Source organism: Orbicella franksi, chromosome 1, assembly GCF_964199315.1.
Source record: "Orbicella franksi chromosome 1, jaOrbFran1.1, whole genome shotgun sequence".
Classification (NCBI taxonomy): Eukaryota; Metazoa; Cnidaria; class Anthozoa; order Scleractinia; family Merulinidae; genus Orbicella; species Orbicella franksi.
In genome coordinates, this window is record NC_138145.1 from 2,067,615 (window position 1) to 2,090,575 (window position 22,961).

General features: G+C 48.7%; 3 protein-coding genes, 1 non-coding gene and 1 pseudogene across 4 annotated transcripts; all 5 read right to left on the reverse strand.

Annotated features, from left to right (window-relative positions):
- Window positions 1-1,569: 1,569 nt before the first annotated feature.
- LOC145482415 (uncharacterized) lies at window positions 1,570-3,275 on the reverse strand (annotated as a pseudogene).
- Window positions 2,683-4,609, reverse strand: LOC145464736 (uncharacterized). Its single transcript, XM_081448525.1, has 2 exons — window positions 2,853-4,609; window positions 2,683-2,764 (listed from the first exon to the last, which is right to left on the reverse strand). The coding sequence occupies exons 1-2, from the start codon at window positions 4,607-4,609 to the stop codon at window positions 2,683-2,685; spliced, it is 1,839 nt and encodes a 612-aa protein (XP_081304651.1).
- Window positions 4,610-13,089: 8,480 nt separating this feature from the next.
- Window positions 13,090-13,800, reverse strand: LOC145482422 (uncharacterized). The gene has a single exon (XM_081461048.1). It carries the CDS (start codon window positions 13,798-13,800, stop codon window positions 13,111-13,113), a length of 690 nt encoding a protein of 229 aa, XP_081317174.1. The 3' UTR covers window positions 13,090-13,110.
- A 700-nt stretch (window positions 13,801-14,500) lies between these two features.
- Window positions 14,501-15,169, reverse strand: LOC145482429 (uncharacterized protein F54H12.2-like). Its single transcript, XM_081461052.1, has one exon. The coding sequence runs from the start codon at window positions 15,098-15,100 to the stop codon at window positions 14,501-14,503; it is 600 nt and encodes a 199-aa protein (XP_081317178.1). The 5' UTR covers window positions 15,101-15,169.
- A 4,637-nt stretch (window positions 15,170-19,806) lies between these two features.
- Window positions 19,807-19,879, reverse strand: Trnam-cau (transfer RNA methionine (anticodon CAU)). The gene has a single exon. It is a non-coding gene; the product is annotated as a tRNA-Met (tRNA).
- Window positions 19,880-22,961: the final 3,082 nt, after the last annotated feature.

The window sequence follows — 22,961 nt, forward strand, 5'->3', positions numbered from 1 at the left end:
TTCGCTGTGTCCATTTCACTGAAAACAAAGACAAGCAGGAGTTAGTTGAGAGTCCCCGGGACTGGAAAAATATCGCCCAAGTTCCGGGAAATCAACCCGAAGTTTGTCCAAATCACGATCCGCGTAAGGCAGTCTCGGCTACTCTTTCAGTGTTAAAGTAATGGGGGGCTATATTTTGGCCCAGATGCTCGAAATTGAATGTTCAAAAAGTTTTCCTGGGTCCATTTTACTGCAAACCAAGGCCATCAGAAATTAGTTTAGAGTCCTCAGAACTGGAATATATCCCCTTAGTTCCGGCAAATCGAGCCGAAGTTGCTCAAAATCACGATGCAGGTAAGGCGGTCTCGTTTACTCTTTCAGTCTTCAAGTGAAGTGGGCTTCTATTTCGGTCCAGAAGCTCGAAAGTATGCGTTCAAAAACTTTTTCTGTTTCCGTTTCACTGCAAACCAAGACCAGCACGAGTTAGTTTAGAGTCCCCGGGACTGGAAAATATTTGGCAAGTTCCGGGAAATCGAGCCGAAGTTGATCAAAATCACGATGCGCGTAACGTGGTCTCGGCTACTGTTTCAGTCTTAAAGTGAAGTATGGCTATATTTCGGCCCACAAGCTCGAAAGTGAGCGTTCAAAAAGCTTTGCTGTGTCCATTTCACTGCAAAACAAGGCCATCGGCACCTAGTTTAGCGTCCAAGGGACTGGAAAATATTCCCCAAGTTCCGGGAAATCCACCCGAAGTTTGTCAAAATCACGATGCGCGTAAGGCGGTCTCGGCTACTTTTTCAGTAATAAAACAAAAGGGGGGCTATATTTCGGCCCAGAAGCTTGAAGGTGAGTGTTCAAAAAGTTTTGCTGTCTCCATTTCACTGCAAACCAAGGCCATCAAGAGTTAGTTTAGAGTCCCTGGGACTGGAAAATATCCCCCAAGTTCCGAAATATCGACCCGAAGTTGGTCAAAATCACGATGCGCGCACGCCGGTCTCGGCTACTCTTTAAGTCGTAAGTGATGTGGGACTATATTTCGGCCTAGAAGCTCGAAAGTGTGCGTTAAAAAACTTGTGCTGTGTGAATTTCACTGCAAACCATGGGCATCAGGAGTTATTTTAGAGTTCCCGGGACTGGAAAATATTCCCTAAGTTCCAGGAAAGCGAGCAGAAGTTGATCAAAATCACGATGCGCGTAACGCGGTCTCGGCTACTGTTTCAGTCTTAAAGTGAAGTGTGGCTATATTTAGGCCCACAAGCTCGAAAGTGAGCGTTCAAAAAGCTTTGCTGTGTCCCTTTCACTGCAAACCAAGGCCATTAGGAGTTAGTTTAGAGTCCCCGGCACTGGAAAATATTCTCCAAATTCCAGGAAATGGCGCCGAAGTTGATGAAAATCACGATGCGCGTAACGGGCTCTCGGCTATTCTTTCAGTCTTAAATTTAAGTAGGGCTATATTTCGGCCCTGAAGCTCGAAGATGAGCGTTCAGAATGTTTTGCTGTGTTCATTAAACTGCAAACCAAGGTCATCGGGAGTTAGTTTAACGTCCCCGGGTTTTTAAATTATTCGCCAACCTCCGGGAGTAGTATAGGGGAGCGGTTTGAGACCCAACCAATCAGAGCGCGTTATTTGGGACACGTGACGCGTCTAGACCAATCAGCGTGCAGGATTTTCGGCTCAGGTCAGCGGTTGCACTAATGCTTTTTAGCGAGGTCTGGGGTGAGCTCGGCCAAAAGGTGGCCGCGCGGGGTTGGACGCGAGGACGTGAGGGTCTGGGGACCGGAAGTGGTAGGCCGTGAGGGTCTGGGGAGCGGAAGTGACGACAGACCACGTGATCATATTTTCAAATTTTATTTACAATTCTAGTAAATGATTGACATTATCCATGTCGGTGTCGTCGATGTGGGCTCGGGTGTATCCGTAAGGATACGAGAGGAAAGTGTGTGGATCCACGACGCGTTTGTCGAAGACGACTTTTTATCGTTTGGTTTCTTCGATCGTTTCTAATGTTTTGGTTTGGACATTGCGTTTAATCTTGTGTGGATTGTGTACGCTGATTTCCCGTGGTTCTTCGCGGGGTTCGGTGACTTCGCGGATGACGTTTTCTTTTAACAGGTCAAAGTTCAATTGGGCTTGCCCACGTGTGTTGAGAGTGAAACCGCGTACCTTGCATTCGACTTTACCGTCGTTGGTTTGGTAACCGTAATTCTTAGGGCCAGCGGCCGCAAACTCCACGATGTGAGTATCTGGTTTGAATTCGCTGGTGAATTGACCGAGATGATCGCCTAAGGGTGGCATGGGTTGCCCTTCTCGATGCGAGAAGATGATGGAGTCTGTGTCGAAGTACAGGACTTGGTGGGGTTGGAGTTGACTGAGTCCTTCTCGGTAGAGTTTGAGTCTGACCCAACAGGTGGTGAAGCAGGCCACGAAAATGTTGATGTTGACTTGAACGGCTTCTTCGTCTTGGACGTGTTTGTACACCAATTCGATCATCTCATCGTTCATGACACGAAGGGTTTGAATTTCTCGACTGTCATCGGTCAGGAGGGCATGAAGCCTGGCGGACGACGAAATGGCTTCGACTTGACTCTTGTTCCCTTGTTGCCCGTACTTGCCCCAGAAGCTGTTGAGCATCATTTTGGCCAGAGACCGCCGACCGGGATTTTTTTGAATTTTGTCCGCTTCGAGTTGAATACCTTCTTTGGCTAGGTAGTCGTCGAGGTACTGCTGACGTTTGACCGCATCGTCACCCACCCAATCGGGCCAGCCGCTGGCTTCTTGCTTGATCTTGAGAAAGGTGTTCACGTAGGAAGAGAACAAGTCGTTGGAATTGCGCGGGAAGTGCCAAATTTCGTAGACGTATTGGATAACGTACCCTTGATGAAGGGCTTCTTGCAATTCGGGGGTGGGCCACGTGCCCACCAGACATCGCTCTTGCTCGTTGTGGACGCAGCGATGACTGCGTTCGGTCAGCGGTTTGGGTTGCTCGGTTTCCACGCACGTTCTGCACAGTGGAAAGGTGAGTTTACCCCCACTGCGGTGGGGTAAGACGGGATGATACAACCCAAAGGGTGGTAGGATCTTGCATTTGACCAGACCAAAGTAACTGGAGATGTCGGTGCCTTCGGGTTGACTGATGATGGCAGGATGACCCACGGGGTAGGGACAGTTTTTGTTGGTCCAGGGGTAGAGGGAGGTGAAATCCAGGTAATGTACCTTTTCTCCGTGTTCCGCTTGATGGTAAAGTTTGATGGCGTTGGTGCGTCCGCCGTAGAACGCGTCTCTGGGTTTGAGTCTGGGGACCAGGTCGAAAGATTTTACAAGGTTCCGCAGGTATTCATCGTCTTGCTTGAGTTGGTCCCATTCGCATTGCCACATGACCACGACATGGTAGCCCGCGGCCAAGAGACTCGCTTCTTTGAGTTTAGTGGCTTCGTAAACATCGCGCATGGTCTGATCGCACATTTTGTGACGCGTGCGGTCGCGGTCCGGGTAACACTTGGGACACCCGTGCCAGAAGCAACCGTGAAATTCGTACACGGTACGAGTGACGTCATCGTACCCATCCACGAAGAAGGTTTTGTCTCCGCGTAGGATCACGTGTTCCCCTCCGTTAAGGGCGTGTCGAATGTGGTGATCGGGTTGTCGGTTCATGTAGGTTAACCATTCCAGGGACGCGAGGGAATGCTGTTTGCCTTGTCTATGCCATCCACTGATGGGTTCCGAAGCGATGGTGCGTTCTGGCATGTGTTTGGTGCGGTAGAGGAGATTGCAGGCGGAGGCGATGGTGAGACAGTGTTGGAGAGGATTGAAGCCGCTGATGGCTTCGAATTCTTGGCAGAACACTTCGCAGGCCCCTTTGAGGAGGAGCACGTCGGATTCGCAGTAGGCCACGAGTTCTGCTTGGAAATCGAAGATCAAGTCGGGCTCGGCGAGTTGTTGGGCATACCAGCGTTCGAACTCTTGCGCGCGTTCGGTGGACATGCCTTGGGGGTCGTAATGTTCTTTGTCGGGTAGAGGTCCCACGTAATCCTGATGGTCTGGGGTGTTAAAGAAGTGGGGGAAGAAACCTTTCTTTTGTTCAACCAGTCCGAAGGCTTTGGGAAAATTGGCCAATGGCATTTGAAAGAAGCAGAGAGAATCTTTGAAAACAATGTCTCCTGCATTGATGGACAAAGACATAATCTTGGCGCCGTTGACCACTTGCTCGGGCACGACGTATTGTTGGTAGAGTTCATTCAGTATCAAGTAAGAATCGAACCCTTGGGAATTGTGGGCTAGGACGGTGAGGGTACAATCCTGTGCTAAAGCTCTCAACCAATCCAGGAAATCTCGAATGCAGGTGGTGCCTTCAAAATGAAAGAGTTCCTCGCGGTTGGAGGTGGCGGCGCACACTAGGTTGGGGACGTGGACACCCGTGTCTTGCATGGTTTCGCTGTCCCAGTAGACGAAGAGATGGTCTTTGGTGTGTACGCTCTGCGAACCGTCCACTTTGCGTTTTCTGGATTTCAGTAATGTTCGCTTTTCTTCTAACTTGGTGGGATTCTGAATGAAGCATTGGTGTCGGTAGAGATTGTGATACTCCTTGCAAGAGGGACATTCGGCGGTGCCACACACGTGACGCGTTTCCATTTCGCGAGGTCTGAGTAATCTGTTGCACCGAGGACACTTGCGTAGGGAACTGCAGACATTTTTGATTTTTTTTGGCGGCGTTGGCTTTGGTGCCGTCCGTCTTGGAGTAAGTGTGATGATTGGTCAAGCACTGTTCTCCGAAGAAGGTACGGTGACAACGAGGGCAGGTGTGTGTGGTATCGCTGGCGCGACGATGATCTTCACACTAAGTTTGACAGCAGGCGGGACATTTCTTACCGCGGCAGGGATGATGATGGATGTCATTGGTCTGGTAGCTTTTCTCACACTCGATGCAAAAGTTATTTTGTCCTAAGAAGGCGGAAATGGAATGACAGCCGTGGTAATGTTCACCCACTTTGATGAGGATGAGTTGTTTCTCGCGTGGCGGACCTTTGAAAATGATTTGATAATTATGATCCAGGGAAAGCACCACGATCTGATAATCAGTGAGATGGCGCTGGAAGGTGTGGAGTTCGGTGATGCCACAAGGTCCTTCGGGGACACCCGCAGCTTGATGGAGTGCCTTGGCCTTTCTGGCTTGAGCGGGTTTACCTCGCCGTAGGTTGACGTAGTGGGGATGTCGACTACCTACATCGCAGTAGGCTTGCATGGTGACCAGGGCACGTGCACAACAGAGTTCGTCCTCGTTGTTGATTTGGATGACGCACTTTTTGTGATCGAGTAGCTTGTCGAGGGCTAAGCTGGCTTTTCGAAGTCGCTGTTTACCGCTACCTCGGCCGGGATCTCGGATATGTGAAATGTGTAACGAGAAGGTGTCATCCAATCGGAACTGTTCGTTGGAGTTTAACATCTTGGAAATTTGTTGCATGATTTCTTGGGCTCTGAGATCATTGTCCATCCATTCTCGGACACGCATGCGAGCCGAGTGATAGGAGTGTCTCAATCGGTTGGAATTGATGTTGATGAGAAAGTGATCGTTGCGATCGACTTCGGGATCTTGGATGATTTGGTCTCGTATGGCGCGTTGGAGGGCTTGTTCTATTTGACGCGGTAAGAGTTGTCGTGAGCGTGTCGGGAGAGGTGCAGCACCGCCGCGCTGCATTAACCGTCCCACATAATTTCGATGTCTGACGCCTAAATGGCGAACGCGTCGATCCAAGTGAGGCGTTAAGAGAAAATCAAAACCTTGTTCAATGTCATCCAAATGTTGGGCTAAGAGGGCGTTGTCTTCTTCATCATCCAGGTCGAAATCGTCTCTCGGGAAGCGAAACATGGTGAGACTGATGGGAGGATCAAAGTCTCATTGGTTTTAATGGTGTGAGTCCACCAATGGGAAAAAAGTACTTTTTCAACACGTGAAAAAAATTGCCCCGACCAGGAATCGAACCTGAGTCTTCGCGGCCACAACGCGACGTCTTAACCGCTAGACCATCGAAGCATGAGTGGGAGGGATCACCGTTTTATAGGGTGGTGGTTCCCACCTTTTTTAATGACGTAGGAGTGGGGGGATACCCCCATCCCCCTCTGGTGACGTCACATCACGTGTCTTAATTCCGCGTGTATAAAAATGGGGCGCCTTGACGGTGGTGCCTCGACTGATGAAGCTTGAAGTGAGTTTACCGTTGACGAAGATTACTTTGGAGGTGGACCTACTTGCGCTGACTGTGATTGGTATTGTCGTGATTGAAGTTTGCCACCATTTAAAGAAATAGGTGAGTTAACAATGGATACGTTGAATCGATGCCATCGAAAGATGACTACTTTGATGCAGTGGGTGAATGAGTGGAAGGAGCGTGAGAAAGAAAATGGCGCGAGTTTATTATACAATGACTTGCGGAATCTGTCAGGTTTTATTGATGCGGTGCTGCGGGACATTGACTGTTTGTTTGCGGAAGAGCAGTTGGGCTTTTTGAGGGAGATGCATTTGAAAGAGTTGCGAATGAATGTGAACTGTGCTCTTAAAGGCTATAAACGTTTGTTTTTTTAGCTATGATCAGTCATTGGGATCGTCTTCCACCTGAAATCCAATGTTACATTGTGGACTTAAAATATAAACGGGAACGAATGGATGTCTTGACGGCGCCGCGAAAGAGATTATGCGAAGAAATGAGATTATACCATTATTTGAAAGAGAAATGGAGTATAGGACATTTGAGGTGTGAGCCTCACTATTGTAGTCTATGTATGGCTTTTCATGCGAGAGTATATGGACATTATCGCGAACATAGGGTGTTGTTAGGTTACTCCTTGAAACAGGCGGCAAGTAACTTGACGGTTGCTAGGCGCAACATATTGAATGAGAGAGGTTATTTTGTTTTTGTTCTAGAATGACAAGTCATTGGGATTATCTACCACCCGAAATTCAATCGTACATTCTTGATTTGAGGCTGGGGCAGGAACGATTGGACATGGTGTCGGACCGACAAAAAGAGTTGTGTGAAATGATTCGAACCTATCATCGCGTCAAACGTGAATGGGACCTAGGTCACGTGCGATGTCAACCTTTTCGTTGTCATATTTGTAACGGAATGAATTGGAAGGATGGGCGTGTCACATTTGACGTCATCTATCATGAAAAAGTGTTCGTCTATTATAACGGTCGATCGGTGTTAGTGGGTAATTGTTTGCAACAAGTGTACTTGCGTGAAATTAAACGAAATTTAACCCTCTTTTTCCTTAGCAAATGGATGTGAAGGCTAAAGTGAAATTAAGTGAAGACGTTGACAGCTATTGGGATATATTACCCTGGCACATTAGTTTGAAAATTTTGAACTTGAAAATCAGACAAGAATATTTGGATGAGGAGAGGAGTAGTAAAAGAAAGGAACTATGCGAGGAGATTAGACAGTTCCATACCTTGAAAACAACATGGGGACTAGGTTGGGTGTACAGCAAACCTTTACTCGTTCCATGCCCGCATGGATGTAAGAGATGGTTTGGGAGATATGTGAATGTAGAAGGTCGTGAGTTGAGTGTCTTTTTGGCCTTTGAATTGGATGTAGCCATCAAGCGCTGTAATCATATTAAATCCTTTATTTATCCTGGTTGATAGGGCGTCTTCCCACCAGGGGAATGGACACATGTCCCACTTGTAAAAGGCGATAATGTAAAATAAAATGTTTTTTGCAGAACAAAATGGCTGCCTTTAATCCTGTCGATCATTCGATCAAATGTGTGGTGTGTTCCAGTTCCGAGATGAAAGACGGTGAAAAGCTCTTCATGTTGGAATGTTGCAAAGAGGGGGTACATAACTCATGTCTAGTGAGACCACCCAATGGAACGCACTTGGTGTGTCCCAAATGCCGTATTGAGACCTTTGCCCATAATCACATCGTACAGAAGGATCACTTCACGGAGAAGGACATGGATCTCGTTGATCTGTGTTTCCTGAAACATCAGGTGGTCTCGCGCATTCCCATGACCCAGAAGGAGATCCATTGGCTACGCGTGGCTGCCAACGTGCCCGGGTTGAACGCCCTACGTCATGTGAGTCATCGCGTCTTTTTGACGGGTCTGGCCTTTTGGGTGCCTCTGGAGAAAAGCGTGTTCTGCGAGTGGGAGGATGTGGCTGCCCGCTTGTCCCTGGGTCTAACCTACAACAACCTCTCCGAGATGCGTTCCCGCTATGATCTGCGCGTGGAGAGGGATCAGAAAGGGGATGCCTTCCACCACTTTTTGGATCACTTGCTGGAGTGTGCCATCCAGGATGGGGAGGTGGTCAGACGGTCTTGTCTGGTTAAGACCTGCCGCTGTCCCCACTGCCCAGAGTGTCAAGGCTTTGCCTCTATGTTTGGGAAAGAGCGTACTTCCAACATAGTGGCCCTTGCCAACCGCAGTTATTTTTACGATCGCGTGGAGAAGGGGATCTATAATAATTTCAGGATGGTTTATTATCGTGCCGAAAAGAAGAATAAACCATAAGTCAAAACACATGTATCTTTTAATTTCAACATGATTCAATAAAGTTACAGTTTCAAACGTTTCTTGGCTTGCATGATTCGTTTCACCACCCTTTCCGTCATGGTCTTCCTACCGGGTAACCTGTCAATGGCCTTGATCATCTTGGTGTCGGCCTTCCACTTGTCCTGCAGATTCTTAGCACGACTGTAATCAATGTCGTGTTGTTTGGCGAGTCGGTCCAAACGATTGATCCCAGGATCTCCTCGGGCCAGTCGTTTTTTCAGTTTGGTGCCCGGTCCCATGTACTGATAGCCCGGCCAATGAAATTCGATGCCCGTCTTGCCCAACAGTTTCTGAATGTCGAAGCCATAACCGCGTTGCTTTTTGCGAGTCCTGGTCCTGTTGGCTCTAGTTCTTGCCATAGCTGAGACGTCGTTTACTGGGGTTTTTCCACTCTTCCCAAGGCTTCAGGCGTTCGGCCGCTGTGGGTTTGCGCTTCTTAGGTTTCTTGGTGACTTTCTTGGGGCTGTAGCCACCCTCTTCGTCGTCAGTGTCAATTGATTTAGGATCCAGACCGATGCTCTTTAAAAAGCCTTTCTTGGCTCCGCTCAACACGCTTTGTTTCAAACCACCCGATTTAGGCTTTTTGCCACTGGATATGGGTCGCGGTATGCGACTCGGTCCAGCACTGGAGGCAGGCTTTTTCATGGTCTTGGGTGTTTCGGGTAAGAGTCTGCGTGGTTTGGGTTTGATCCCCGACGGACCCGCGGGTGTGGACACTTCTTGCTTGATCCTGGCGGGGGTTTGCCCTTGGATGACTTGTTTCAACAAGTTTTCCAAGGGACTGTCCAGGGCTTCTTCATCCGGTGCAGGGGCACCCACGCCAGCCCGTGGGGCACTACCTGTCCGAATCCGTTTGGTCAATCGAGTCTGTTCACGCGCCAAGGGTTTGACCATCTTGACGGCCATCCCGTCAGGAATGGTGGGATTCCCCAAGATCAATTGTTTTTCGGCCGCCAATCGCCCTGCTTTGTTCAACACGGCGCTTTGTGAAATCTGACCTTTGTAGTAATCTTGCAAACGTTCGAATTCACTGACCGGCACCATCATGACTTCTTCCGTCATACTGCAACGCGGTTTCAAAACAGTCTTGCCAGTAACTTGCTTCTTGACGGGCTTTTTCCAATTTCAATTGCAGACTCTGGATGGTCTCGTTGGGTTTGGCACAGGTCTGGCAGGGGATGATCACGTCTTCCACGTCGTCTTGGACTCGTATGCAATCGTCACACCCGTTGCCGTATTTTAAAGCCAAATATTCCTGTTCGAGAGCTCTGTATTTTCGATGCTGACGCTCTTGAACTAGCTTGAGTTGTTCTTCTCTGTGATTGGCTTCTTGTAACAATCCAATGAGCTTGGTCATGTTGTCTTTGATCTCGGCTAGTTTTCGGTTCTCGCTCACGCGTTCAGGCACCACGTCGATGCCCTGCAAGGGGTAACCGTCAGCGTCTCGACCCGACATGTTCGTAACACTCATTCAAACCTCGCCAGAATCCACTCCCTGTCTGAGCCAACAGATGTTGACGCCTCCTCTTCAGGGAATTTCTGCGCTTCCCCACTTCGCGCAACACGTTCTTATGGCGTTGAAGTTTTCGAAGCGTCTGAGGCTCGACGGGAATTCTCTTTTTCAACAGATTCAAGACCATTTCACTGACCGCGTTGATCTGGTCGGCGTTGGCGTGTTCCAACATCTCTTGACGTTTGAAACGATTGGCTTCTTGGAGAATGCTGGTCAAGAACGGGCGTTGTCGCCGTAATCGATTCATCGTCTCTTTCTGAGTCGGTAGGAAGGGGTGAAGTCTTTTATGCCCTGAATCGACTCCACCACTTTGACACCCGCTGGAACACGGAACGGGGTCTTGCGTTTTTTCTTGACGGGTTTGAGGGCAGATTGATAGGGTATTTTCCGAATGGCGCGTTCCAACTTGGGTCGGTGCTTTTGAACCTGCTTGTCTATGAACTTGGTGATACCACCTATAGGGCCAGCTGCTCTGAAGATGTCGCCACCTCGTTGCAGTATCTTGCGCCGTGAGAGCCTGGAGAGCTTACGTCGACGTCTTGCCATCGTTTTGAATGGTGAGTGGAGTCAAGACCCAGCTTTTATCATCTTGGCCAAGGGTGTCTTGACGGCTGGGATGCGTTTCAATAAACTCAAGAGGGTGGTTCTACGATTAAAACAGACAGGTGGTTTGGTTCGACTCTTGGCTTTCTTTCGAGGTGTCTTGGCGAATTTACTCAAATCTCCGAACTTGTCTTCGTACCAATGCCTCTTTTTCATTCTTCTTTTCCTATCTTCTTTGGCTGAAAGGGCGGGCATAGCGGGCGCTTTCTTGCGTTTCCTGCGCGTTGTGACCGTGGCTGGTAACTCACCGGTGTCAAGGACAGCGGTTGGAGCCGGTTGAAGAGCGATCCGTCTTCTTCCCATAGTTGGTGGTGGGTTTTTCTTGAATGCAGTCGGTTGAGGCGTCTTTTGACCCGATTTTCCGTAGCGTTTTTCTAACCTGGCTATGACGTCGTCCAAATGTCTCTGCCCTCGAAACTGAAGATCCATGACGTGTTGGTAGAGTACTTCCAATTAGACATTCATGGTATTGAATGACTTGGGGTTTTCATTCATCGCTTTTTATAGAGCCATGGTTGTTTGCGATGACGATAGGTGCTTTGAGCCGCGCCGGTCAAACCCATGCGTTGGTAATCCTTGCGTTTTCCCAAAGTGTAGCCCATTTTGGCCGCACTGGCAAAGATGTTGCCTCCACCTTGTCGTTTCTTTCGCTTCTTCTTGGTGACGGCTTGCAAGGCTCGTTTGGCGCCGTAACTGGCTGCGCCGGAAGCCGCCCCCAAACTCACGGCTTTACCCAGGGCAATGCCAGCCGGCACCAACGCAGCCAAAGGTAGGACACCGCCCTTCTGTTTCTTCTTCCGACGTCGTCTTCTCATCATGAGCGCGGTCCCCGCGGCGGTGAGCAGGGCTGTGGGTAGGTTACCTCCCTTCTGTTTCATGGTGAACAATGAACCCTCATGGACTTTGGTCGTCTAATTTATGCTCTTTTTGGTAAGGAATGTAACGAAATTTCAGGTCGTACCGTTTGACGTAGGTGTCCTTGATGGGTTGAGTCAGATCGGTGATGGTATCGTCCATGGTTTGCAATTTGATGAGGAAGCTTTCGAACTCGTCCAAGGGAAAGCCGCGCACGTAGGTTCTCAATTCGATCAAGGTCGTTTCATGCGTGGTGAACGCAAAACGACTCATGTCCATCTTGATGGAAAAATTCTTGAAATCATTCCAACCCTTGACCAAGGTCCCTAAAGCGGTCAAGATGGCCACGACGACATGTTGTTGTTCCCAAAGCACGCCGATGATCATGCTCAAGGCCATCATGAGTAAAGCCAGTCCATTGAGAAAACAGAACCACGTTTTGAAATGATAAAACATTTGTTTCCGATACCACCATTGTCGATGATAATATTTGTACAATCCATCCAATCGCGACAAGGATTCCTCTTCCACACTGTTTCTGTAAGCCCCGTTGAGTAAACTCACATCGATGGTCATGGCTATTCAGTTCGAAACACTGCTCGAATTGCGGGTCACTTGGGGTCTTCCTCCGTCTTTGTAGGTGGTCGTGATGGTGTTGGTGGTGGTGATACCGGCGATACGTCGTCCTCGAGCCGTTTGTCGCTGATCGTTCAATAACATTTGCAATTGACGTTGTAAACTGTCTTGATCCATGCGTGATCTGGGGGTGGAAACGGCACTGCTTTCATCATCGTCATCGTCATCATCATCGTCTCCACCACCACCGCCTCCGGCACCGGCTCTACCACCTCTGCCACCTCTACCACCTCTACCACCTAGACCCCGTCTGGGTTGCTTCCTACCTCGACCCCGTCTGGGTTCCTTACCACCTCGACCTCGTCCGGCTGGTGTCTTGTATCCCACGGTGGCTCTACCGGTGGTTGTGCTAGCCAGATACCCTCGTCCAGGCGGTGTAGGAGCTCGACCGGGTACGTCTCGACGCGTGTCTAGACCCGAAGGCCCCGCTCGGGCTGGGGGAGGACTCGCCCCGACGCCTGCTACACTCGCTGTGGGACTGCGTCGTGGCGTACTGGTAGCCACGGGTCCTGCGGTCCCTGCACCAGCGGGGGGTGCATTCCGTAGGGGTGACCTAGTGGACGTACCCACGCCCGGACTCAAACTTTGAATGTACTGACTCAAAAAGTCGTCGTTGTAAGCGTAGTTCAAGTCGATGGCTTCCAGTGGTGAAAGAGGGGAAGGTAAGGCTTGAGCGATGAGACTGGGTGAGGTGCCCACGCCAGCTGGAGAGGTACTCATTGTAGAAGGTCGGTATATTTCTTTTCTCGAGCCACCAGTCTTTGGGCCAACAGCAGTTTATATTGAATGTGATCGGTGAAATTCTCTTGGTTATATGCGTTTAAAACGGCTTGCACATCGCGTTTACCGCTGCACTGTAAGATCTGTCTCATGGGTTCGCACTCGACATTGCGCTCATGCATGTATTTCAATTGCGATTCGCAAATCGCTAGGAATCGCGGGAACCACTCGACTTCACTGCGCAGCATCTTCACTTCAACTGATGCATTCGCATGCAGCCCTCTTCTTTTAGCACATGACTTAGAATCCGCTCATCGTCGCGGCTTTTGGGATGTAAATCCAACAAGAGATACCCAAACGGACGGTCGGTCACCTTTCGAAAGGTCTCTTGCACATCTTGCCATCGCGACGGAAAGGCTTGTAACAGTAAATTTCGCATCCCCAATTGATCTCTTGGGTTCTTGAATCCCACGATGTAATGGGCATTTCTAGAGATGCTCTTGGAAAATTTACCGGGTGGAAACATGTCTTGCGATAAATAGATCACTGTGATGTTGCGATGGTGGGAATCTTTGGTGAAGAGATCCAAGACCCGTTTGTCGTTCCCTCCTTCTTCCATCAAATCGTCCAGCACCAGTAAGCCACCCTTAGGAAACCAGATGGGTAAGAGATCCGAGTCGGGAATGCCGTGATGGAATTTCACTCCATACTCTTTCATGGGTTTGAATCCGTCTTGCCATGAACCGTAACAGTAATAAATGCGTTTGGGTGGGGTCTCGAACAGATCGAGATTGTCCATCAATAAATAGGTGGTGAACGCCGTTTTACCCGATCCCGACGGACCCACCACCATCATGCTGGAAGGCGTGTTGAATCGAAAGGCTTGACGTCGTTCCATGGTCGAGTCCCATATGGATGAGACAAAAGGAGTGCGTTTCATATATAAACCGCATGGGTCCCTTATGGAAAAGCGTGAGGTCCGGACAGACAGGATTCCCTTTCCTGGGCGCGGGAGCCATAAATCAACACGCACTTGTCTTGACACCTTGACTTCACATTTTTTTCAAACTTTAATTACAATAAATGTCTTACACCGCAACGAGAGGTACACGTGTCTTGCTCGTAATCACAGCGACAGACTTGCTCCCAATTCAGCTCTTTGTGTATCAATTTTTTTAACATTTGACCCACTTTATGATCATTTTGTACGTAATCGTGTGGACTGAAACGACGTAGAAACGTGTTCATGTCATGTCCTTTGGATCGATCGATCAAAAACATCAACGCGTAATCGCCGCAACTCTGACTGTACAGCGATTGCAGACTCTTGCCATTGTGGACGTTAAACCTCCAATGTTGATCCAACCACCTCTGTAAAGGTTCCGTGGTCAGGTAGGTATCCAAGGGTAGGGCGTAACTGTCCATGATTTCGCAAACGTCCTGACACGTCCATAGTGCAATCCAATGCCGACCCGGTTGACCTTGAGGATCCGTGTTGACGATGTAACCCATGGGTCCCTTCTTGTGGGGTTTCTCGGGTAAACGATCGCAAGCCACCGTACCGTAAAAATAGGGTTTCAAACTGGGTTGACTCCTAGCCAACACGTCCAACTGCACATTGTTCAAACTGACTTTTTCCATCACACTTGGTACACGTCGTATTGCACGGTCTTGTTGCTATTGATCTCCAAGAGATTTTCAAATTCGGCGTAGAGGATGGCCGTGACGTTGGCACCTTGATCGGCTCCAAAGTCGAACACCAACCGCAACTCACCGCTCAGCTTGGGGTTCAACACTGGACTGTTGAGGCAACCGTTGGCGGCGTTCTCAAATACAAACAGCGTACATCCTTTCCCTCGTCCCCAATCTTTGGCTCTCACCATGTTTCCTTTGCTCTTGCACAAACTTCCCGTGGCTTGTAGAAATTGTCTATAGCCTCTCATGTCTCTGCTTCCATTGGTATGGAGCAATTCCAAGACTTCATAGGGATAGGCTTCTCCTCTCACCAATTGTTTGATGCTGGTCAGATTAAATTGCTGGAAGGTGAAGGGATACTCGTCGGCGGCACCGTTGAAGGCTGTGGAAGCCACCAATCCCACCACTAGCATGTTGGGTAACCGGTTCTGGAACGGGTTGGTGATTTCATAGTGTAACTCGTTTTGCGTGATGTTGTAGGTCCGGATCTCGCTTCTGACCGTGGGATAGCTCACCACATTTCTTCCACTACCCATGTCATTCATCAATTCTCGGTAGACGGACGGGTTGAGTCTGACTTGGCAAAGATACAATTTCACTTTGATGTCTCGTGAATCAATACGGAAGGCCACAGCACCCTCCATTTTCCAACTCCATACAGCCGGTGAATTGAAGTACATTTGGATCCCAATCTGCACATTGGGTATCAAGAGTTTGCTGAGGTGAAACACTTCGATGTGGGGTACGAAGCTGTAAACGCGTGTCTGTCTGTCAGTGCCAACGGCTTGGGCTCGGAGTTCACGCACCAGGTCTTGTCTATCCGGGGTCATCGCTTTGAAATCATTGTGTGCAAGATTCAGTTGAGTGGCTGTCAAAGTGTCGGGCACATCAACGTGATTGAACCAGCCTTGAGGTCTCAAGATGGTGTCTCCATCGTCTCTGTCAAAATTCAGTAAGGTTTCAATGTAGGCTTTGTAATGGTACGTGTCTGTCTGAGGACTGATGAGCGTACCATTGAGTCGCACACTGATCTGTTTGAAGAGGGAGTGGGCAATGTTGTTGACCAAAAACGTGTTTTCGGCGGCCACGGCATCGCCTCCCGCTGCTTTCTGCAATTTCCATTCCAGTTCGAAGTAACTGCGAGACAAATCGATGTAATCTTCTTGAGGATCGATCTGAAAATCGATGGGGTTGATACCTGTGGTGAAAGGATGAACGGGTACCATCCGATAGCTAGAGATACTCAGATCCGTGGGAGGTACCCGAAACAAATTCAACATGGGGTTCTTAACCCCCGCCGAACCAGGGAGAGGGACAATGTCCGTCATGGTCGTCGTTTAGGTCCTCGTCGGTGTCTTCTCTTGAGAGCGCTCCGTACCCAAGTGGGGTCTAGACCTCGTCTGCGGTGGGGTAAGAAGGCGCCTCCCTTTTGTAGTCTTCTGCCTCGCGTCAACCCACTGACGATGGGAGGAATGCGTCGAACGCGTCTCGAATAAATCGGATTCATATTCATTTTCCAAAAATGTCGTCCAACTTGCGTTTGGCGGCTCGGTTGATTTCGCTCAAGGCTTTGCGTTTAATGGCTCGTCTCCCACCAGCCTTCACGCCTCGAATACCACCTGCAATGTTAGGCAATCCCATGGGTCCACCCTTTTTTAAACCTTGCCATCCTTCTCGTAAACTGGATCCTGAAAAGTCTCGCAAGAAACCCCGTCCCATTTGACCGTCGGGTTTGAAACGCGTCAAAGCACCGCCTCTCATTCTTGTTTGAAGTGTAGCGTGACGATGGTATTACCTGCTCCGGATTTCGTCAATTCCCCAGTGGTCTCCGCGACTTGTGTCTCGATAATGTCGATGTAATCTTTGCGTACCGGAATATATTGAACATGGAGGGGTTCAAAATACTGGAAGCCTTTGCCCTCTCGTTGGTAGTTCACTTCTCGTAACAAATCCGTGACTTGATTCCCCACCACCCCACTGGTCCCCACATCCGAATACACCATCAACGAACGCGAGGTGGAGCCCGTCACGTTCTTGAACGAGGTGTTGAGGTTGATGAACCGCCAGTTAAGGGTGGTGGTCAATTTAACTCTCTTGCCATTTCCATGCAATTCCCAATAGGGTTCCCTGTGGTGGGCTGATGTCGATGGCTGCTGGCACTTTCAGTTCTTTGGTGTTCAGTTCCATGGACAAATTGGGACCAATCTCCACAATTCTACCATTCATCTTGAACCATCCCATGTCAATACCCAGTTCCAGGTTGACATAGAATTGGGGGTAAGAATGACCGTTGTGGATCCTCCTGTTGATATCCGTGTTATCGAAGACAAAATCGTCGCCTTCGAATCGGAAATTCAAAACATTGCTTTTATGGGTCGTTGGATCCGAGAAGAGGTAACCCGCTCGAAGCCTCTTTTCTATCACGGTGGTGTCAAAAAAAGTCTTGACGGTCTTCATGAATTCCACTCCTGACAGATTCGACAAATCGTCCGCGCGAAGGTGTTCGGGCTTGAAATCCCCCCCATCGATATTGTGTCGGTTGTTCAGTTGTGCGGTGTCTCTCACATACCAATAGCCTTCAAACATCACCTCATCCCCTTGCAACAAGGGAGGGACTTGACTCTTGGGGTCTGGTAACGAGATACTGCTGAGTCCCACTTTCCAATTGGCGCCTTCCATTTTCAAAGGATGAGGGAGTCGAATCTTGAAATGATTGGATTTGTTCTCGGGATACTCGGTCTTGCTACTGTGGCTCGGTAGACTCACGTAAAAATCCGTCATGTTTAAAATGCAAAGTGACCGTCGTCACTCCCTCAGGAAATTTCACCAACTCTCCGTCGTTCTCGGCCACCTGCGTCTCGATAATGTCAAACACATCGCTGCGAACCGGTAGATATTGAATGTGTTTGGGTTCAAAGGTCATGCGGTTCGGATCGTGCGGCACTTCTCTCAAGAGATCGGTGACTTGATTCCCCATCACAGTACTTTGCGCCACGTTGCAATAGACATACAGGGGCGTACGAAGCGTCTCACTGACGGTCACGTCACCACCATAGTGCTGATCATAGAGCTCGTCCAGATAGTCGAAGCGCCAATTGCAGTAGGGACTGAGCTGTAAGGACCCTCTGCTCGTGATGTTCCAAAAATTCGTGGAATGCGCGTTGTGTTGATCCTTCCAATCGAGTTCGAAAGCGGGTACCACATCGTCTTTGAAGAATTTAATCACGTGATGACTCAATTTGTAATCGGCAATTCCAGTCTTTTCCACCCACTTGAGTTTCTTGACCAATTCAGGTCCAAACCATATTTTGGGACGCAATCTCACCGTGTCAGCAGCCGTTTCATCGAGGAAGGTATCGCTGTTGTCAATGATTAAGGAATTCCCTTCCCAACGAAACACAACGTAGTACTTTTTCCCGTCTGGAGCGCGTAGACTTTCTTTTTCATTTTCCAGGAAGTGCGTCAGACGATCTTGGTAACGAGCCACCAGATATCGCATGAGCGATTTTCCACTCGTGACTTTGACTCGGTCCTCATGCAGATCAGACCCCCTGACAGTAAAATTGTTACGGTAGGGTCGTTGAAACCAGCTACCATCGGAACTCTGTGTTTGTGTTTCCATGCTCCATTTAAATTGTAACAGGATGTCATCGTCTTCGAAGAGGTGGGGTCGGTGAGTCAACTGTTCATAACGTCGTAAAGGTGGGGGTGGGTAAGAAATACTGCTCAAACCCACTTTCCATCCTTCCTCTTTCAATTGGATCTGGTAAGGCAAACGGTTCTTGAAACTGTTGGCTTGATCGGACGGGAATTCCGTGGTACTGGAACTGCTGATCAATTGGACATAAAACTCTTTCATCTCGCCTTGACCAAGGCTCCTTTTTCAATCCACGTGTCGTATTTGTTTGGCCACCCTTTCCACCGAACCAAGACTTTATTCCCTTTGCGTTTGACGATCTTTTCCACACGAAACAGATCGTCGCTCTTCACCGTCACTTTCTGCAAATCCTGGGCGTAAAACGTACCACTCAGAGGCGTTCCGTCCCACTCTTTAATCTTATAGGTAGGAATGACACCCGGCACCACACGAGCCACCACGAACACTTCTTCAGTCCAACCGGGTAAATACCCTTTCTTGAACAGGCGATATTTCTTATTCAATCGCACCCGGTCCCCCACTTTCAACTCGGGCGGTACGCGTTTGGCTTGCAGTCGATCCGCGTACAGCGTCTTCCACACATGCTCTTCGTTCCCCAGGTCGACTTTCTCGGGTGCCATCTTGATACTGCGGTGGTAGGAACGGTTGTATCCCAACACCAAATCCTTCAAGACGGGTAAATAACTGAACGTGTTCTTGATCGTAAAATAGCGGTACATGCGTTTCTTCAACGTGCGATTGAATCGTTCGATCACACTGGCTTTGGTATCGCCGCTGGTGGAAAAATGACGAATGCCTTTTCGCGTCATCAAGGCTTGAAAGGTTCTGTTGTAAAATTCTTTCCCGTCATCGGTTTGCAACTTGCGAGGGATCCTACCACCACTGCGTTTCAGAATTTTTTTCGAAGGCCGCTGTCACGTCCTTACCAGTCTTGGACTTGACCGGTTCCACCCAAGCGTACTTGGACAACACGTCCATCACCGTCAACAGGTACTTGTACCCTCGATTCGATTTGGCAATGTTCCCCACTTCGATGAGATCCGCCACCCATTGTTCGTCCATACCGTAGACCATGACCGGTACCGTACGAAAACGACGACGGGTGGGTTTGTGAAGCGTGTAGCCCAAACTGGCTTCCAACCGCTGGCGTACCGGTCCAATGGGTAAGCCTCGGGCTTTGGCGAAACGCGTCACGCCACCCAGACTTCCCGGGACGCTGGGATCCTCGTAGGCCCGCAGCAAATTGGCATACCGATCCACCTTCTTCTTTTTCTTACTCATAATGTCGACAATCGGCACAGCGCTTGTCTAATCAGCTCGGGGTGTTCTCGTCTTATGATGGAGTACCACTGGATTGACATGGGTTGTCGTTTCAACCACAATATGAAGACCACGAAACGCCAGACGTTCTCTTCGACATGCGTCTCCAAAAACACCTGTTCGGGGTCAAACGCCATCAACGAGGGAATGGGATCGTTCCTTTCATACTGGGCATATAAAAGCTCGCAGCGCTCGCACAGGCTATACCACGCACTCGCCATGCTGACAAAAAATGATTTTTTATTTTTCACATCACTGTTTTTATACAAAAAAGGACTAAACCAGGATTCGAACCTGGGACCTTTGGGTTATGAGCCCAACGCGCTGACCACTACACCATTTAGTCATCCTCGTTCATCAAACAGTGATTCAAACTATTTACAAGGTCTCTCTCCGTCATCAAGTCCACTAGCAAGTCCTCCATCTTTTCAGTCAGTTCTCTGAAATACGCGGGAGTCCCCAATGAAATCGGGCGTTTCAGTTTGTCGCTCAGTCTCACAGAGATATCTCGGGCATAAGTCAGGGGCTCCACCATCTTCTTGATCTTCTGTCTCATCATGAAAGTTAAACAAGACGTAGCCATCAGACAGAATCGGTTCTTCATTCGGACCGGTGGAACGATGGCTGGCACAAAACGAATGACATCCAATTCCTTGATGTAGACCATGGAGTACCAATCGATGGTGAATAGAAAGGTTCGACGCCCTTGAGATTTCAGTAAAGGGAGAACCTGCCATCCCCATTCAGGACGTCGACGGAGGAGTTCAGGAATGGTCCACTCGTGCTCGGGTTTGCCATAAAACAAAATGTCAAACACCAACATATCATCGACCCCTTCGTCTTCATCGATGCAACCCAAAGGCGAGACCTGAAAGCCGCACACCGACTCGATCAAATCCACGATCTCGTTGCTGTTACTGTACAACACGGTCAACATCTCGAATCAAATGATAAAAGAACTGCAACGCAATGTTTTATAGTAAAAAAAAGCCAGACGCTCATTGGTCGATAGCGCAACACACCACCCAAAGTAAAAGTACTGAATCACGAGGTAAACCAATGTTCATTGTCCATGACCCTCATGAAGGTGTCAAGGGTCGCTTTCTCGTCAACAGTCGTCTTCCACTCTTTCCACCCTGTTCGCAAACCATCCACCAGCTTAGGCAACTTGACGCGACTTCCCGCGGCATCCATCTTGTCTGCCACTTTCAAAATGCCTCCAGACAAAATGCCTCGGTACTTATCCATCTTGGTCCCTATTTCAACGGCTTCCTCCAACATGATGGTATCAATGGTCTTTTTGATCAACAAAAGCAAAGCATCAGGTTCTTCTTTCTTCTCTTCTGTCTTCTCTTCCACCTCCATCTTAACAACAGGGATTTGCTGCTTGGTAGGTGGTTTGGTTTTCCTCCTTTTCCTCAAGGTGGTCTTGTCTTCAACCAGGGGAGTCTCTTCGCTGCAATCCATCGTGTCAAATGAACTCCCAACAGCCAAGCGCGTTTTTATACACATAGAGCCGTCCATCAAGTAAAATCACTTTCGTGATGGAAACGTATTGCGCACGTGATGGGAAAAGTACGGACCACGTCATGGGAAAGTACTGACTCTTGATTGGTCCAAAGTAGAACCCTATAAATACAAGGACAGCCTCCGATCTCCAATCAGTCGCGATTAGGCATCGGAAGCAAATGGAGCCACCGCCACCCAGTCTAGAAGAATCCCCCACGCGCTATAGGTTACCAGACCAGGAGGAGGGTAAAGGTTTGGTGGATTATAGTCTCAATCCTCATTCGCCCGCCAAATATCCCCTTAGTATCAAGAAGAGAAAGAAAACGGACAAAAAGAAGAAGAACAAGAAACTCAAACAGGAACCAGGTAAACAAGTTCATTTCCATGCCAAAGTCACGGTCAAACTCATTCAGGATAAAACTCACTACTCCATGCAAGAACTAGCATTAACCTGTGAAGACGATTGTCCCTTAAGAAACAGTGACTTCGCTTTAAAACGTCAAGAACAAAAACTCATCCTCAAACTTCAACACCAACGACGCCCTTTCGGTCCTAGACGTAGGCGTATACTCGAGCGGTTAGAAAAAGCAAATAACTTGTCCTCTGTTTCTCATATGCAGACAAACTCCCCGCCATCCACACCTTCTGGGAAGTCAAAGATGACGTCAAGCCAAACGAATTCGATCCCGATGCTTTCCTCGAAGGTATGAAACAAGAATGGAACTACAGGAACCCTTCACCACCCCACACTCTTCCTTGCCCTAGACACCCCAAGCAAGAATTAAAGAAGCGGGAGACCACCACGGCCTACGGACGTTGGTCCTATTACAAATGCCCTGTGCCCGAATGTTTTGTCTGTGCAGGCGTTGACAACATCCAATGTTATGTGACTTCCGGCCAACGTATGCTGAACGACTACTATGTCCAACTAACCGTGGAAAAAATGAAATGCTATTGCCAAAGACCTCTCATCATGAGCATGTCCAAATCAGAAAAGAACCCGGGCAAGTTTTACTTCAGGTGTGCCAGGCGCCAATGCGACCTCTTTCAATGGGCCGATGAATACCCCCAAAGCAAGGTCAGATTCTGGTTAGAAGAGGGAAGAAAAGTTTGGTTGGAACCCCACCCCCTTCAACCCAGTGCAGAAGCTCTGGGTCCCTTCGAAGGGAACTGGGATCGAGCTGATTTGAGCCCGCGGACCAAGTCCAGCCTAGACCGAATACTCCGAGAGAATACGCCCCAACGATTTCATGACCAGTACCTCTACGACGAATTCACACCCAAAGAACGTTTGTACCTGGAACGAAGAGGTTTGCCTCCACCTATAAGAGACAGTGCATAAAAAACACAGTCATTCAGTTTCAAACATGGAAGGGTTACAGCACAAACTTTGCTTCATTTTGGATTTAGAAGGTTTTTTCGTCAACAAGACCTTTCAAGTCAGAGAACTGGGTTATTACGCTTGGAACCGAGAGAATGGAAGACACGCTTTCAGCATCCCCATCCCTTACAAAGAGTTGAGCGACAAAGACAAACGAACCGTGAATTTCGTGATAAAGAAGATCCACGGATTGAGCTATCAACCCCTCAAGGCCGAATACTACCACAAACCCGAAGAACTCAAAGACCTGATCCTGAGCCTCTACGCCAGGTACAAACAAGGGCAGAGAAACGTGGTGGGGTACAAGGGAGGACACGTGGAAAAACATTTATTAAAGACACTGAACATTCCCTCGATCGATCTGGAAACATTGGGCTGTCCCAAATACGACAAACTCAGACACGTCATTTCAAACGAACGTTTATTACCTAGCTGCGGATTTCATCAAGACGAGAGCATTCATCATTGTCCAGTCACGCTTTCTGGTTTTGGTTCACAAACATTGTTCAATAAAAAGTTTCTTTTACAAATTGTCTCT